The sequence below is a fragment of the Lethenteron reissneri genome, chromosome 4 (genome assembly GCF_015708825.2).
Source record: "Lethenteron reissneri isolate LAM-NWPU_2019-01 chromosome 4, ASM1570882v1, whole genome shotgun sequence".
Taxonomy (NCBI): Eukaryota; Metazoa; Chordata; class Hyperoartia; order Petromyzontiformes; family Petromyzontidae; genus Lethenteron; species Lethenteron reissneri.
This window is the reverse complement of record NC_083782.1, coordinates 4,554,871-4,573,479: the sequence shown is the minus strand read 5'-3', so window position 1 is coordinate 4,573,479 and position 18,609 is coordinate 4,554,871. Positions and strand designations below refer to the sequence as shown.

Below are 18,609 nucleotides of genomic sequence, written 5' to 3'. Positions count from 1 at the left end.
TGAATTGTGAGAAGAGACAAGACGTTGGGAAATGAGTGACAAACAGTTACTCACCAGTGACTCACGGTCTACCCGTACCCGGCTGCACCAGGGTCGCAAACGGGCACCCGTACCCGGCTGGGTACGGGTAGCCGGGTATTGGATAGGGTACGGGTATCCGGTTGCGACCTCTGATACATGCCTACCACATCAAATTATGCTTTCCAGAGTTTTTATAATAAAAACAAATGTACACGCTAATATACTTGATTTTTGTTTACATAAACAGTGCTTGAAGAACACCACAAGCATGCCAACATAGACAGAGCCTTGGCCTTACACCAAAATCCCCCAGGAATGTGCCCTGCATCAGCAGCTATGCAGAAATGAACCTGGACAGTGCAGGGTGGGGGTGTGTGGTTTTGTTACTGGGTCGCGTACGGTGTTCCAGCCCTGAGAGTCCCAGGTGCCCCCGCTGGGAGAGGCGTACGCCGACGGCTCCTCACTCACGCGGAGAGACATCCCGTGCCGCTCTCAAAAAAGACACGCCCGCTCTTGCTGCTGCCTGGATCGTGCGGGTGGCACGGCTTCTGCTCGCTTTCCCTCGTTCCGTGCGCCGTACACGCACCCCGACGCGCCTCTCTTACAGAGGACCCCACACGGGCTGCAGACAAGACTGAAAAGAGAGCGGTGGAGGGCGAGAAACGGCGAGATCATCAACCTGACGAACCCCGACACCCCAAGTGATCTACTGATCCATAGGAAAAACAAGGGGTCGCAACGGTAAAATTCTGAAATTTAATTTTCCCTGTTCGGCTCCGTGTAGGAGTGGGGGTTGGGCTGTTAAATGATATGCCCAATTTGGCCAAGACTTATTTTCCTCAATTTGACAGAAGTATTAACTAGATATTATATGTGGCTTTGAAAGATGACTCGGAAATGACGGTTATACCCCATTGTACACGCAATATGATGAATAGACCTGATATGCTGCAACTCATCTGCGAGGATTGCAGACCGGTTCACAGCCTGAATCTTAAGTCACCGAGGCCATTATTGCCATATTTCTAAATGTGTCAAGCACTATAGTCTACGCAAAGCCCGCTCAGGTCTGGGGCCCACCCAGCCGATGCAAACCGAACCAGATTCACCCCATGCACAATATATGCGTGCTGCATTCATAAGCGGGAGAAAGCACACTGCCATATCCCTTCAGGGAACTTGAGTTAAATTGAACTGGAGCATATATTACCTTTAAATGGTTTTCCCAAATGCTAGTCAAGTGCATTAAATGAGCACGCAATGACACAAAACAATACATTTACATAAACAATATTTATAGTTTAAGCGCTGCTTCTTGACAGGGAAAACGCAACGGGATTTAATCAACATATAAAAACGCACACCGGTAAAAAAAAGCACCTACCAATTCTATGAAGCATCCGAAGAGTTAAATAATTTCCATTTATCCTTTTTATCAATTAAAATGGGGCTTTTTCTGCTTTTTTATACAAATGAGCGCAGCCACCGCCCACGCCCCACAAAGAAGGAATATTAAACGCGGCTTTCATTTGCAAACGCAGCCCAGCGAAGGCCTTTTTTTTCCAGCCCTCACGTCAAGTGTAGTAACAGGCAACATCCGCCCTTATTGGCAGCTGTAAGGCGCGGCGATTCACGATTAATTCTAGCGGCAGGCCACACCCAGAGGGCATTGGCGTAAATAAATCAGCCGCGCGGCGGCCGCTGACGGCTCGTGATGCCAAATCAAAGCGGCATTCGGCGCAGCGGCAACAAAGGAACGAAGGGGCGCGACGCTGCGTCTGCTACAGTTCACCACGACGGGGCCGAACAATAGAGCAGCAGCAGCAGCAGACAGCCGTGCACCTTCAGAAGCCAGCGGAGGGGCGACGTACGGAGTTGCGCGCGCACGCGATGCGTTCCTTCGACCTTGAGGAAAATTAGCAGCGAGCCAACGCAGGGCCGCCACCACCACCACCACCCCACCCCTTTATTTTTTAAATTGGTTTTCAACGGAGCGGTCACACGAAACACCGCCAAAACGCGTTACAAAATATAACAATAAAAAAATGTATATTACATGCAAGCGTATATGAACACGCGCGCAGACGCGTGCATAAACGCGATGCACTGCCTGTATGCGCCACAGCAAAAGGAGAGATGCTTAACATCACACAGTCTCGGTCGTAAAACTTGCGGACGTTAAGTGCATTGACCTTAGCGATAAATGAGCCAACATGACCACAAGCCTTAAGGTCAATTTTTTTGCGAAAATAACCTTAGGGCGCGGCGATGCCGAATCACATTAAAAATATTGTACGTTTCCGTGAGATCCTCAAAATAGCGAGACAATTTTGAGACCACCATCCACTAACCTTTCGTTTAGCCTAAAATATGGAAGCCAAAAGACGACAAAAACATTTGAATCAGAAAGGCTTCAAAGCAACAACCCATTTTGTGAAGCCTGCCTGTGCAGTGCAAGCCTGTGTGGATGAAGCATGATACAACGTTTTAAACACATTTCTGCTCTTCTTCAAACACACAACCAATTTGAGAAGTTAAAATTGGATGACTGTGCCATGTTCCCCCAGCATGAAAGCATACAACTCATTTTTTTTTCTCTCTTTCAGCCAGTGTTAACATCTATACTTCAATGTTGTGCTGGCTCGTCTATTTTCCCTGGATTATAATCACTTGCCTAAATAAGCCCTTTCAGATAGCAAAGCATTAGCGGCTTATTAGTACGTGTAAATAGTTACATAACAGAGGATTGACAATACGGCGTACCTTTGACGGCAATGTAACATACCCATGAACACATTCAGAACACGTCCTCATGTTCACCAAGTTTGCGTTCAAACGATAAACAATGTCCTGTATTTACCCACAGAAGCCTCAGCCTCAACTCTTTCAAGGAGTCCTCTGCTCGGCACGTTACGTTTGGACTAACTGCGTATTGAGTACGACAATTGTGTGGAGCCACTCAATAATCACAACGCGTTTTGCAACCGTGAAAGGAGGGGGCCCAAAATGCTGACGCGCGTTACATGGTGCTGCAGTGTGCCCGCCACACCCAGGCAATACATCAGCGCCGCAACGTGCGCACGCTCACACTTTTACGAGTGCGCAGGAGCCCACGAGGCCAGCGCCCGTACTCGAGAAAATCCATCAAGCGCCTTTCCGTTAGACAGACCGCAAGAACTGCACCGGCACACGCGCCAGATCCCCGCCGTATAGCCTCCACAGGCTGTTGGGAGCAAATGCTGCAAGCTGGTAAATAAGAAGGCCCACACAGTGCTCGAGGCCAAGGGGATGGTGTGGTTAGTACCACGCCCCACGGCCATTTGTCTCCTCCCCAGTGCTGATGTTTACACAGTGCACCAGGTACCAGTACTCATAATCACGTGGTAGAGGAGGCCCTGTGTTGGTTCAGATACATGGAAAATAAGCTTGGGTCGCTTGGGTATGGTGCCGCTCCAAGACGTACATGTATACCATCACGCAAGCACTTTAAAAGATGGACATGTCACAGCCGAGGGGTTTGCGCACATGCCTGAGTGATTGTTTATCAGCATACCCTAAAAGCTGCAACATCGTGGAACTGTTTTAATGTACAGTGCCTGTGATTTGTGAGACTTAAATGGTCAGTGACTCCTTCCAAGACAAAATGCAGACAGTGTGGACACTTCCCCAACCAGGATCTGAAATCAACTCCATAATCACTCCGGCTTAAGTTCTGAATGTCCAAGGGCAGCCCTTTTACGAGTTGAGCAGTGAGATGTCCTCCCATTCCCCCAAAATGGACTTGGTGAACGATGCAGCAGAAACCGCACCACTGGACCAATGATATATCACAAAACACTTTTTTTCTAATGACATGGATTTATTTGAGAAACCCCGAAGTGCTTAGCAGCAAGCCCTATAAGAGACAAGAAGTGAATTGCTTTTTCCCCACCCCTAAATCCGGCAAAGCACACCAACCCACCCAGACAAACAATACTGGGCACACCATAACGGAATGCCGCCAAGGCAAAGAAGGATGTTACAGTACCATGGGACCTGTACACGCAGGGATGGATGTTTCAGTACCCTGGACAGCAACACGCGCAGAGGCAGGGAGTAATGTGCACGTCCACGTTTTAATGTAAAAAGAAAACTCCCAATGGTTCAACTTTGAGTTGGCACTTCACGGACGAAAACTGGGGGCAAGACCATATATATTTTCTTCGCATTTTTTGTAAATGTTATTTTTCCCACATGTTATCATGAATGTTCTATTGGTGTCGTGAAATAAATAAAATATTTGTGGTTATAGAACCAAGGTAAGCAGATATTACAGAGGCACTTCTGATATCCCTTCAAGTGACCTCTGATCCACAGTAGAGAAACACACTTCCCTACCTACTCTGTATATGAGAACAAGGTTTGTCGCACGAAAATCAAACCAGTGCTTAATTATCAGAGCTGGATATTAGGCAATTTAAGCAAAAAAAAGGCGAATTTTCAGCAATGGGATTTTTTTTGGTACCCTCAATAATTGGTGGCCAGCCTGAGACTGTCACTACACACTCGATAATCCAGTGTAATCACAAGCGGCTACCTCCATCCTAAAAACGGGGTCGTCTCCTCTTCAGAAAAATATGAAATTCATGTTAGACAATTTACCACCACCATTCCCTGTGAGTCCTGGGAATCTGCAAGGCGTGGTCTGACAATTAAGACCGTTTCTGATGGCCCTGCCATCAAGGCAGTAGAAGCTTTTTAGGCTGTAAATTATTGATGACTTGGAAAGAGATCGTGCCTACCGCTGCACAAGCGTCCAAAAATGGATCATTTCACTGTACAGCTAAAAATACCTCCACCCCCCCCCCCCCCCCAAGTTCATCGCAAACAGTAAAATTGTACACCTGGGATTGCTGCAAGTTGAGTACTTTTCACGGAAGACACTTGTGTAACCATCAACCAATCAGAACATGAACAGGCCCGATGCGCACATCTCCTTCATGAGTGGAACATTAAAGCTATGCACGTTGCGACACACAGGCTATGCAACCCCAAACTATGGACTCATATTATAGCAAACCACTGTAATCTGCGTGCCTTCAATGAAGGAAAGGCAAACCTACAACCTCTGAAGCCCTCTCGTAGCTAGCAGACCTCGCAACATTGGCATGTCTCCCGATATTGCCATGCACAAGACTGAACAGCTGTACTCTTTATTCGAGTCACTGAAACTGTGAACCTTATCTGCCAGCATCCCCCCACCCCTAACTTTCTCCTCCACCAATATAATAAATCAGCCACTTCTGGGAACAGAAGCAAGCTATTTGTCAGAAGAGTACACAGGCACACAAATGCACTTAAAGGTCACCGAGTAGTCTCCAAGTATTGATTCGAATTAAAATACATTTAAACACTTACAATGTATCTAAATGTGCTTGTAATAGTTACGATGTATGCAAATTACATGCTCAGTTATGATCAACAAACAATATAAACTCGTCGATAAAAAAAAGGAATCGATTCCCGAATGAAGGCACAACGTAAAATCCCAAGGATTCATCCAAGAGCGAAGTAAATTGTGCAGACTCGGCAGCCACCCAAACAAAGCACACGTGCATGTAAATGGATATGCAAACGCGTATGCTAATACTAGCACGCTGACATTGACACGTACATATTTCGCACCTACTCAATAATTCCTCAGGTAAGGGTCACCCTTCTTGACCCCATTAATGAACATAGTTAATTGCTCGCACAAAATCGAGCCAAGCACTCCCACAGCACACGGCTGAAAACCCCCAGCTCGCATTACAACATTACACTGCATTAAAATGGTTGTGATGCATCACTCTCCAGTCAAAATTATTAATGGCTGCACCATCCATCAGCTGCCGTGTAGCTGGAGGGCTTTATACACGGTACACAGCCTATACGGGTTGCTGCCTGTGTGAATAAAGTAAAAAATTACATTGACTGTCGTGTACAAGTAAAAAGGTGAGTGCACGTGACTAACATAAGTGGTGATATCTTAACTTGTCCTGCATCTCCACACTTACCCCCCCTCCTCCCCTAACAGCCTGCATTGACCATCGTGATGAAGTATGGTCAAACAACCCCCCAACGTCACGGTGGTGTGAGGTCTTTATCCAGCAGTGGATTGTCAAGACTTATTTGACATTACAAAGCTTTGTATCAACATAAATTAAATGGCAAACATGCACGTTAAAGTGTACACGTTATAGATATTTAGTTTTAAAGAATCACGAGGGGGGGCTGTCTGACCATACCTTACAACGCCTGTGTAGCAGGCGAACCCAAAACGAGTTCGGATATAATTCACCGCTGACCTTAGCCACGACGAGGAATTGAAACAAGGTTACCAAAGCTCGGAGTGCTAACCACTGTCCCACCATTCCTCTTAAGATTCAACAGCAACCCCGCTCACAGGATACGAGCGGATTTGTAAAGAATTGCCACCAGCAACTGGCCATCGGCAAGATTTCTGACTGGGTCAAAGGTCTTGGAAAAATCTGGTAAAGGGGGATTAAGGTCCGCACTGAACTGGTATACTCCACACGTATCTCATGTCACACACGGCACATTTACATAGGGTGAGATTTTTCCTTAAAAAACACGAAGATGTTTTATAATTTGAATGTCAGCGCCAGTTTTTTTAATACATCACGTTTCTAGGGCCACTATACGTCTATAATTATAGAAAGCAGATACAATGAAGCTAAAACACTACTCACCATATCTCCAAACTAGAAATGAATGCACCTACCTATGCCATTTTGCTTGTCCACTACAGTATAATTAATGCAGCCTAAACAAACTGTAGGTCGTGGGGATTATTTGATCATATTTCACCGTGCTTTTAACACGCGAGGTGTGAGGGTCGCTCACGAAGTGGATTCATGTACAACCAAACCAATGAGCATGGTTATAAAATGGTGCTCACTTTTACTCGTAAGGTATTTATTTGAATCTGAACATTTATCTTGGAAATTGTATAACAAAAACACAATTCCACACACACGCACCAAAACATTACATTCCTATTTGGTGGAGCATTTTCTTCCCATCAAATAGTGTTGCCAAGAATTGCTCTTCATGTTTACCAATTGCTCAAAGTCATTTAGTGGCCATGTCACTGCTCAAAGTCGCCTGCGGCACCTACGATATTAAAGCCAGCCACGACATCACCCCATCCATGACAAACCAGCACTGCTACCAACACTCGCGAGAGCATGGCCTTATATTGAAAAGGTGCTACAACATTGGGTGACATCAAAATCATATTAGTCTTCAGGATGAAGGGATGAAGAGAAAAAAAACAAAATACAGTGGACCAAAATCCAAGAGCAGCCAACTACTGCAACCACATCGGCAAACGGGAAAATAGCCAGCAAAATAACCTTCAAAGCTTGCGCATTTGGCTTTAATAAAGAACAATTATTACTGCGGCCAATTTGCAAAGATCCCTTGCCGCCTGCTGTGCAGTTAATGCAGTTTTATTTAATCCAAAAATCGTCTTCTCTAAAATATTCCACAATTTTTTTTTATCAATACAGTAAGCAGCACTGTCTAACGGGCGTGGGGAAGTAGGGTCAAATAACCAAGCCTTCACGACAATGTGTGGGGGAGATCCTCATGGATGTATAAAAATTAACCCGTAAAAACAAAGTTTTTCACTATAAATCCTTTATATGCGTGGCGGCTAGAGTCCTCTCGTCCTCTGGCTTGAGATGGCTGCCACCTATGGGTCAGATGATTGCCTGCCACCATTAAGCAATTGGTAATTAAATATAATTTATTTTTTTCCTAAACAGTGTAAAATTTTGGAATTTTCTTTTCACGAAAATAAATTGTCACGCACAACGAGTCTGTGCAAAATGTCAGCTCGATTGGATCACGGGAAGTGGGTTAAAAACGACCAAAAGATTTGCACGATCGTAAGCGCGCAAGCAAGCGAACTTAATATAAAGGATTTAAAAAGCGGATATACATGCACAAGCACTGTGGGGCGTGGTGGTTTCAATTTTTTTTCTCACCGACACGACCAACAACTGATGCCCAAATAATTGTCCGATGGCAAAGTGATATCTGAAAGCCTGTTATCCCGTCTCCGCCAGCCCACACAAATCAACGTTAAGTAGGATCAAACAAACCCCCATGATAAGACATGGGTGTGTAGAGGGGAGGGCCTTCATCCAGCAGTGTATAACAAAAACACTTAAGTTATTATTTTACAAGCATTGGTGCTACTGCAGTACACTATTGTTGAAATATTTACTGCAGTAGGGCCTACTTTACACGTTGGCACTTGTCACGAAGCGTTCCACACAATTGTTGGCCGAACCAGGAAAAAAAAGGCACTACAGTAACAACGCGTAAGGCGTTGGTACAGATTTCTCGATTAGTGTACCGTTAGCTGCAAAGGTGTGCACACAAATCACGTGCGTTTCACAACTAAGCAATCAGGTAAAGCGCCCTCGCTTTGATTCAGGCGAACTCGACCAGACGACCGGTTTCCAGTGAAAACGTCACTGAATCGTGTTCAAATGCAGGTGATAAACGCAGACAAAAGTCCATTGTGCGCACGTGTTTGGGAGCCAGGCGGGTTAATGAGGGGGGTTGGCAGTGGGGCGGGTTAATGAATCACGTGAGCCTCGTTCACCCATCGCTTGATGCGCGTGCACCGCTCATCTGAAACTATCAACATCAGCCACGTGCACGCGCAGCCAATGAGGGGGGGGGGGCAGCCAATTCATTTTCAAGTAATCAAACGAGCGCGCAGGTGAATTCAATCTAAAAACCAAGCGAACTTTTTACCTTTTAACCGCCACAACCGTGTCACGACCATAATCAAAACTCACCAACACAACGATTTTACTAAAACTTCTAACTTTAACAAATCATACAAAACAACCAACCTGTCACACACCCACAGATGTAGCTGCAAAACAGTTACAGCCACATTTTCTCTACACAAACGAATCCAACTCACGCAACACAGACTAACTTTATTAAACCCGCAACTAAGACTTATAATTCTATAATAATAATCCGGCCAGGTGAACAGCCGAGCGGGTTCGCGGTCTGAATGGGTTCCAATCCTGGCTAGGGGTTGATTCAGCCCATCATTCCTCCGGGGCTGATAAAATTAGTACTCACTTGAGGGAAATCTCCAGAGTGATTGTCCTCATTAAATCGACTCACCCATGCCATACGAATGTAATTTTAACCACGAACTTGGGACTGCAAATAGATGAACCTCTGCTCATTTGAGTAAGAAATAGCTTTGACTATCACTAAATCTCCACTACAAATACCACTATATCATCATGATTTCCACTAGCAACTCCAGCCACCAATAACAGAACCATCAAAGTCAAATAATCATCACAATTCCCATCACCACCGATATATTGGAAGCTGAGCAGAGGTTGAATCTAGATAGATGGGTGACCATCATGCACACCAGGATATCAAAAGCAGTGCAGAAAATATCAGGTATTGTACTGTGCTTCCATTCTCCCCAATTTCACCAACCTTCACCGATCAACGTTAAGTAGTGAATAAAACCCACGCTCTTTGATGACGAAAATACCCCCCTCCCCCTCATCCAGCAGTGGATTGACAAAACGCTGTCCATACGTTCACTGGACGGCTGAACGGGCTAGGAGACCTAAACCGGTTCATTGTCGACTATGGTTAAGACTCACAGAGGCACCATTGGGCCTCGGTCGCCGATTAATTTGATCCGAATATAAGGGGGGGGGGGGAGCCAAACGAATTTAATGTCTCTGCTCCTTGCAAAATCTGAGCCGATTGTTGGCGAGCACGCCGCCCACCTCCCGTCCAAAGGCGTCCCCACCAACCCCAATCACCCCACCACCCAACGAGGCTCAGCTGCGCTCAATTAAATCAATTCCCCTCGGCGCGCGATCTGCTGAATTCTCGATGTGTAAGGCGTGGCAAGTGGGCACGACAGGCCGACCCGACCACCCCACCACCATCAAATGAGAAGCCACAACCACACCCAACAACACCGTTACACAACCCGACTCATCACAACCACACCCAACAACAACACCGTTACACAACCAGACTCATCACAACCACACACCACCCCTCACGATCAACACCCCCCACCCCCCAACAAAGCAATACCAAAATCCTGACACCACGACCCTCCCCCCCTCTAACAGCCCAAGTACGGGGCACAATACTTCAATGCAAACGCACAACCATATCCTACAAACACCACACCCTAACCACACAATACTCACAACCAAGCAGCACAACAACATCAACCCAACCGACGTCACACAGCCACACACAAAAGCAGTGGGGAGGGGTTCTCTCTCTCTGCGGGACCGATTATCAAGGAGCCAGAGAGAGCCAACTTGACATTTACAGCGTGTGCCATCACGTCCACCTTCACGTACCATCTCCCTCACTCCCTCCCCGGTAACCAGCACGTTACCATGCACCACAGTAAGTACCCCCCCCCCCCCCCAAAGCCACCCAAGTCACGTATACCACCAATCTCATCAATGACGCGAACTACAAAACGCGCCACCCACGTCACGGCAACAACGCAATGCACAACGCATACATTACGGTGACAATGGCGTAGTACACGGAACCACCCACCTTAATTCACACAATACACAAACCACCCAAACCACACAACACCACAGCTACTAATACACACATCTCTCCCCCCACATCCCCATCACACAATACACACACCACCCAAACCACACAACACCACAGCTACTAATACACACATCTCTCCCCCCACATCCCCATCACACAATACACACACCACCCAAACCACACAACACCACAGCTACTAATACACACATCTCTCCCCCCACATCCCCATCACACAATACACACACCACCCAAACCACACAACACCACAGCTACTAATACACATCTCCCCCCCCACATCCCCACCCATCACACAATGCAACCCCATCAATCCTACAAAGCAAACATCACACACACCGGGACACAACGCCAAATATAAATTCACACAATCTACACACCCCTTTTCATACAAACCACAATCTATCCTCTCGAACGAGAAAACCACACAATGTCCACATCACACACACCGTATATACCGCAAATAGGAAACACCCAACACAGTAAAACTCCAACCCCCCCCCCCCCAACAGGCACACAATGATACTGCCTCCCTTAGTTATACAGGCGCCACTGTGAATGTGACACACACACACACGGCTGTACACGCGTTAACCAACACACACGCCGTGTGAACGTGTACCATACGTGCTGCGTATACCAACTAGGGGCGGAGGAAGCGTTCGTGTAGGAAGGGCGGCCCCCCAGAACCCACAACTGCACACACACACAAGCAAGCCCCCTTCTTAGCGCGTTAAACAATTGCAAATGAACATCAAATTGTTAACGTACCTCGTGTGGTAGTGGAGCGCGGCTAGTTATGAACCCTGGAAAGACGAGGGATGAGGAGTTCAGATTCCCACCACCACCACCCCCACCCCACTCCCGGCTAACATCAGTGGCCGAGTGATATGCAGAGGCAGTGCGCTGCTGCTGAACGTGGTCCGCCCACCACCACCACCCCCCATGCATGGCCAGACACACGGGCTAATGTCTGTGATAATTCGCATCGATCCTCCATCAATATTCGCCTACCCCCCCCTCCACCTCTTGACCAGCGTGGTGAAGTATGGTCAAACGACGTCGCGTGATCACAACCGGTGTGTGTGGGGAGGGGGAGGCCTTCATCCAGCAGTGGATTATTGACAGCGAGTCCTATTTAACCTAAAGCACTGGCCATTTGTGTTGGGTCTCTGGCTCAAGAAAACCCCTGATAATGTTGGGATGGGAAGATGGTCTTCTTAACTAGAGCAGCAAACAGAAGCCATTCTCTCGCCCCAGGGCAGGTTATTTACCAGCCACGCAATCTATTACAGTGTTGTGATGTATTGTGCACGGCTGGCAATGTGTATCACGCAATTCTATTGCGTCGTGAAAATTATCGAGAATCTCTCTCAGATTGCCACGTGGACCGACATGGCGGGGGCTGGGGACCAAGACAATCTGTAATTATCTAAGACGTTCAAGGGGATATTTAATATGAATGACAATGGAAATGTCTTTTGCACATTCCCTGCTAGATTGAAGGGCCTACACTTGACCACGCTGGTCAATTCAAGATCGCCAGTTCGTATTATAGACACAAATCGCTAACCTATAACACGAGCAATATTGCATATCACATTACAGTACCATAATGCACCAAAATAGTGTATAAGCATCATAGGATACAGTTATTGCGTATATCACTTGCATATTGAAATGGGCATGCATAATTTAAACGTGCTGTATACATTGTGGATCGTCTATGAATTGTGTAATGTAGTTTCGTTATAATGCATTTGTTAGAGATGCCACGGATATTTTGTAACAATGGATATTACGTTTAGCGAGATACAAATAGGCGTTTAAATCTATAAGTAGATTAATGAAATAAACAATACGTATTCCTTACATTAGATTTTTTAAAATCTATAAGTAGATTAATGAAATAAACGATACGTATTCCTTACATTTTACTATTTTCAACAATCAGCAATAATAATTCACATTTTAAAGACGCATTTCATCTGGAGATGACAATAAATTAATGTTAAATATAACTACATGTAAAACAATAATCAATGAGACAGTTAAATGTCAACATTTTATACAAGTTTTATGGAATATACATTTAATTATTTTTTTAAACATGTATAACTACCAATAGCCAAGGTAACAAAAGCACATCGCCACTTAACCTGTACAAGGCATTATTTTTAATAGAATATCTATATTTTTTCACATATTTCAATAGTTTACACGATTTGTGCTATTTTTATCCTTCATACTTTGCTGGATAAATACCAAAAAGCCACTTACTGTACGAATTGTTAATTTTTTTAATGCGAAATCGCCTTGGCACCGCCTACTTACTTGGAATTGTCTGACGTTGAGAAATGTTAAAGATTTTCTCTCAAATATACGTTTATGACCGGAACACAACTAAAATAAACCAAAAGAAAACAAAAAATTGTATTAAAATTACAATACGGGGATCATAAAAAACCCCGCGAAAAATTTTGTTTCGTGTGGGATCGAAATTAACACGAAAATGTATCAAACAAAAGAAAAAAAAATCCGAGAATATTGCGTGGACGAACAATAAAAAAACCTGTGTTGGTATCGTCTCACAATCACGAATAAGTAATAAACAATAAAAATTTAATAAATGAAAACTAAGGGAACGGAATCAATCACGGGCGACTGCGCGCGCACGCGAGGGACGGGCGCGCGCTGCGCGCGGGCTTTTATAGTCGCGGCGGAGCACAATCAGCCACTTCACCGCCATTCCGCCGCACACCGCCCCGCCCGCCCAACACAGGCGCGCACGAGGACACAGCCACCTCCGCGGTCAAAATAAAGGTCCATAAAAAAAAGTAGTTCCCCCGCCCCCCCAGCCGCACGCCGCCCCGACCACCACCACCACCACCCACTTACAGTGTTAGTTTATACACGGAGTGCTCTTGCACTCGAACATGAATTAATGATTAGAATCGACCTTGTTCGAGCCACTGCTGGATGAAGGCCTCCTCAAAGCCATCGACAACCTCTCTCACGATTCTACGACGCAATAATCCAACCCCTGATTTCAATTTTTCCCTCTCCCATCTCGTAATTTGGCGTCTTCACGAAAGAGTCTGTCTCGCCTTTTGGCTGCCGTTCGTGTTGTCCTTGGCCACCGACTGACTCCTGGAGGACCCCTTTCTGTCCTACAGCCTAAGTCCGCTGACTTTTACCGATCACAGCTGATATAATCCCAGCGGCATGTGTTTAACAAGCCACAACTCACCCCCCACTCATGTTCGTGAGAGCCAATAGGTGGAATGAAAACAATTCGTGGATTACAATTTATGGTCGATCGATGGATTTTATGAGATCGGAATCAAAGTATTTTGAGGTAAAAAGCAATTTTTCACAGATGTCCAGCAATAGATAATCGCCCAGATCTTGATGTAACAAATATAATATACAATCGCATCTCAATATTATTTTTACAAATCATGTAGGACACATGGCTTCTAGAACACTTCCAAATACGTCTGTACCCCGAAGTACAACGAATACGTACTATAAAGACATGCCTCAGATACTTTAAGGTTTTAAAAACAACGAGTACTTCAAGAGCCGACATGTAACTAAATGCAATCGCATCTCAAGATGTAATAATTAGTGTTGGGTTTTGTTTGAAAGCTTTACTTGATAATGAAATGTAACGTAGCAATGTGGCTCAAGAAGGACTTTTCAACAACTAAACCTGACTAGTCATTAGAGTTGCACTTGGCCCCACACCGTTACAAGATCGATTACAAAAATAAGAATAAACATCGACTAAATTAGAGAGAGAAGCGTGGAGATGATGATGATAAATGCTTGGGGCTTACAGTAACACGTGGACTTGAGAAACATTCGTGGGGCTGATAATTGTTTTTTTTACCCTTCTATTTGGCAACAAAACTGACACCTTTTTTTACAAGGAGTCATGTTTACATAGACCACAATACCTGCAGTCATAATGCAAAAAAAAACATAACTCTGATAATGTTGCATTATGACTGCAGGTATTGTGGTCTATGTAAACATGACTCCTTGTAAAAAAGGTGTCAATTTTGTTGCCAGCTAGAAGGGTAAAAAAACAATTATATTTTTACTGGCAAATGAGGATCCAATGGTGTAAATATTCGTGGGGCTAATGACACAATTAGAAAATGTGAAGAAGAGTGGGGGGCTATGGGGGGCAGGACACTTCGTGCCCAGAAGGTGGACGATGATGGTGGAGTTGGGTGACTCCGATCTGGATGATTTTACATCCCAAAACTGCGTGCAAAGGGTTAGATGGGATCCTTCATCCAATGTCTGAAGATGGAGTAAAAACAATGTGCGTTGAACTTCTTTCACACCGTACACGGGGGGGGGGGGGGGGTAACACATTCAACAATTAAATGGGACCTGTTTTGCAAGTATAAAAGTATGAAAAATAAGGAAAAGTTTGAGCCTTTCTGGCAATAAACCAGGAGGTGTTAAGACGTTCAAACACCAAATAGAAACATTTTGTAAGGAATCATGTACCGCATTAACCACACAAAGTACTTGTGAACATGCAAAAAAACATGCTCTGATAATAATATATTAATAGATTGCTCTGATAATCATGTATGCATATACACACATTAGAGTATTTGATCATATATGCATATATGATAATGTAGACTTGAATTCCTTGCAAAATGTATCTATTTGGTGTTTGAACGTCTTAACACCACCACCTGTTTTATTTCACCACGCTGATCAGTGAGGATCACATTGTCAATAACATTGTCCGACGTTTCGGCCATTAACCCACAAGCAGTGTTTGTTGTTGGTGAATGTGTTGAGTTTGTTGTTAAGTGTGTGTGTTCTCTACTGTAGCAGAAATATCACCAGATAATTTGTTATTCACAGTATTTATCCATATTCTTGGTTCTTTCGATAAAGTCACGTAGAAGGGAAATAATAAAATAAATTTTAAAAAATTCTCACGACGTTTCGTATTTTTCCATCCACGTAATAAACTGTAACCTTGTTAATACTGTAAACGGCTTATATTGTTGTTTCAATGCAAGCTACAGTACATAATTAATAATAAACTAGCAACAACGTAATACATAGCTCATATAAAAGTGCAACAAAAATAAACTAATACTAAAACCACGTTACTATTGCAGCTCAATCTTAACAGCGAAGTTCACTCCTGTATTGTTATAAACTTTACGGCTAATTTAATTTAATTTAAAGCTTTCGTGACTGCAGGGATTCATATTCTTGGTTCTGTCGGTAAAGTCACGTAGAAGGGAAACAATAAAATAATAAAAATATAAAACAATAAAATAAGAAAAATATAAAATAAGAAAAATATAAACAAAAAAAATAATAAAATAATAAAAATATTAAACAATAAAATTATCACGACGTTTCGACTGCAACACAAGCAATCATCGTCAGGTGTGAAATCCACAGCAAGAACATTTTAAAAACGTGAGAATTTTATTGTTTTATATTTTTTATTCTTTTATTGTTTTATATTTTTATTATTTTATTGTTTCCCTTCTACGTGACTTTACCGAAAGAACCAATAATATGTACGGCTCGTGTTTAACCTCACGATCTTTGTAATAAACCACAAATAAGACTTCATAAACCGGATTATAAACTCGATTCAAGCTCCAATTAGAACCACACCCTATTATAGTAAAACCAACATTGATTTACGTAGTCAAGGCGGTGTTTAAATAATGTTAGATAATTAACCAATAATTAATAACAACATTTAGCGGCCTTATCTTTTGGTCGCCGTTGTACTGTAATTGTTTATATGTTTAATAATTATCCATGGGTTTGTTCACTTTATTATTTTAACGAACGGCACTTGTTTAACTCTAACTCGCACACTAACCGCCGTGGTGAAGTATGGTATAATGTTGTTTTTATCATCGTAATACTTTAATACTGTACCAATAAACTACAACAGGCAAGCATCAAATCAACATTTACGACGACTGCACATAACCTTATGTTAGATTACTACAACATATAAAGTACAGGGTGGTCCAGTGACAACCAATTAATTAACCCCTAACACTTTTTACCCTTTGCATATTCATTTATGTTTAAAAAAATAGAAATACACGAAGTTTTAATTAATTAAATGGAGTCACAAGACATCTGGACCAGCCTGTGCACGCTAACCTACTGTACCGTAATTAATACTTACAAATAAGAAAATAGAAAACTAAGCAGATAGAAGACTAAACTACAGGACTTTACAACTACAATATAACCTTTTTATACATCATCCAATACACAGGCGTATTGTAAACTAGTTTTATAATAACGTAATAACAATTGGGTGTTTTCCCGAATATAAGATGCACCTGTTCTCAATTAGTTTTAAAGTTGTTGCTACGTTTTATAATCTCTTACAACTTACAACAACGTACGATTTGTATTCGTACAGCCGCCCTAAATACTACAGCATCTATCTATATATCGTAGCGTTATATTGCGAGAGTTTAAGCATGTTTAACACTACTATGGTTACCGTACAATAGCACAATAACCACACAGTATATTGTACCGCATTGTACTTTATGTATGTATTAATTACAATACTGTATTGCACAGTAAAATGTAAAGTAAACAAAAACAAGGTAAATTCTTAGCCTACATATATAAACTGCAATTGAATCGAACGTTTATTTCAGGAAACAATCCTATCTGCTATTAAAAAAAACTTTTAACATGAATTGATCGTCTTCTTGGTTATTTCGGTAAAGTCACGTAGAAGGGAAATAATAAAAAATAATAAAATAAAACATAATCAAATAAAATGTATTAATTCCCTACTACGTGACTTTACCGAAAGAACCAAAAAGATGAATCCCTGCAGTCACGAAAGCTTTACATCGAAATGTAAATGCATCGATCGTATCGCTATCGTAAGATCGAAATGTCGTAAGTCGAACCATCGTAACTCAGGGACGATCTGTATCGGCATTAATATCGCTAGGCAGTCTGGTAGATGCCGGCTTAGGCAGTCAGGTAGACACTTGTAAACGCTAGCCACTCGAAAGTAGGCAGACACGGCATGATAATTGTTTTTTTTACCCTTTTTATCTGGCAACAAAACTGACACCTTTTTTACAAGGAGTCATGTTTAAATTGACCACAATACCTGCAGTCGGAATGCAAAAAAAATACAACTCTGATAATGTATGCACTGTCCTTGAAGTTGATTGGTCCACACCCGAGACAGCTTTCTTTAGAGCCTAGTCTCACATGGTGTTGGACCAGATGACGCCAAAAGGCGCACAACTCAATGACAATAAACCATCAGAGTATGAGAGCTCGGGGTAAGCATTTACACCATTCGGGTTCCAATGAGGCAGACACGTGTTTAGTCATATAGGAACTTTGGGTAGGCGGTCACGCAGTCAATAGGGTTAGACACACGAGGTAATGAGGTAGGCAGTCAGAGAGGCATTACAGGGTAAAGTGGTCAGTTAGCTACTGCGGTAGGTGGTCAGATAGGCACTTGTAAACGCTAGCCACTCGAGAGAAGGCGGCCACGTGTTTAGTCATATAGGAACTTTGGGTAGGCGGTCACGCAGTCAATAGGGTTAGACACACGAGGTAATGAGGTAGGCAGTCAGGGAGGCATTACAGGGTAAAGTGGTCAGTTAGCTACTGCGGTAGGTGGTCAGATAGGCACTTGTAAACGCTAGCCACTCGAGAGAAGGCGGCCACGTGTTTAGTCATATAGGAACTTTGGGTAGGCGGTCACGCAGTCAATAGGGTTAGACACACGAGGTAATGAGGTAGGCAGTCAGGGAGGCATTACAGGGTAAACTGGTCAGTTAGCTACTGCGGTAGGCGGCCAGGTAGGCACCAGAGTTGATGGTGATTTTGGCACTAAGGTTGGCTAGGTAGTCC

The 18,609-nt window shown here is 43.5% G+C and overlaps 1 protein-coding gene across 7 annotated transcripts in view; it reads right to left on the bottom strand.

Moving 5' to 3' along the window:
• Positions 1-13,348, bottom strand: part of LOC133349718 (ELAV-like protein 2) — a 36,881-nt gene extending 23,533 nt beyond the window's left edge. For 4 of the 7 annotated variants that reach the window (XM_061563408.1, XM_061563443.1, XM_061563435.1 and 1 more), the window contains exons 1-2: positions 13,018-13,348; positions 421-655 (exon numbers count right to left, since the gene is read on the bottom strand). In XM_061563408.1, the coding sequence (XP_061419392.1) occupies positions 421-501 (81 nt within the window). In that variant the 5' untranslated portion in view covers positions 502-655; positions 13,018-13,348. Of the gene's footprint in view, positions 1-420; positions 656-1,405; positions 1,513-12,963 lie in introns of those variants that run through there. The other 3 variants (XM_061563417.1, XM_061563461.1, XM_061563426.1) reach the window with 3 other exon arrangements.
• Positions 13,349-18,609: the final 5,261 nt, after the last annotated feature.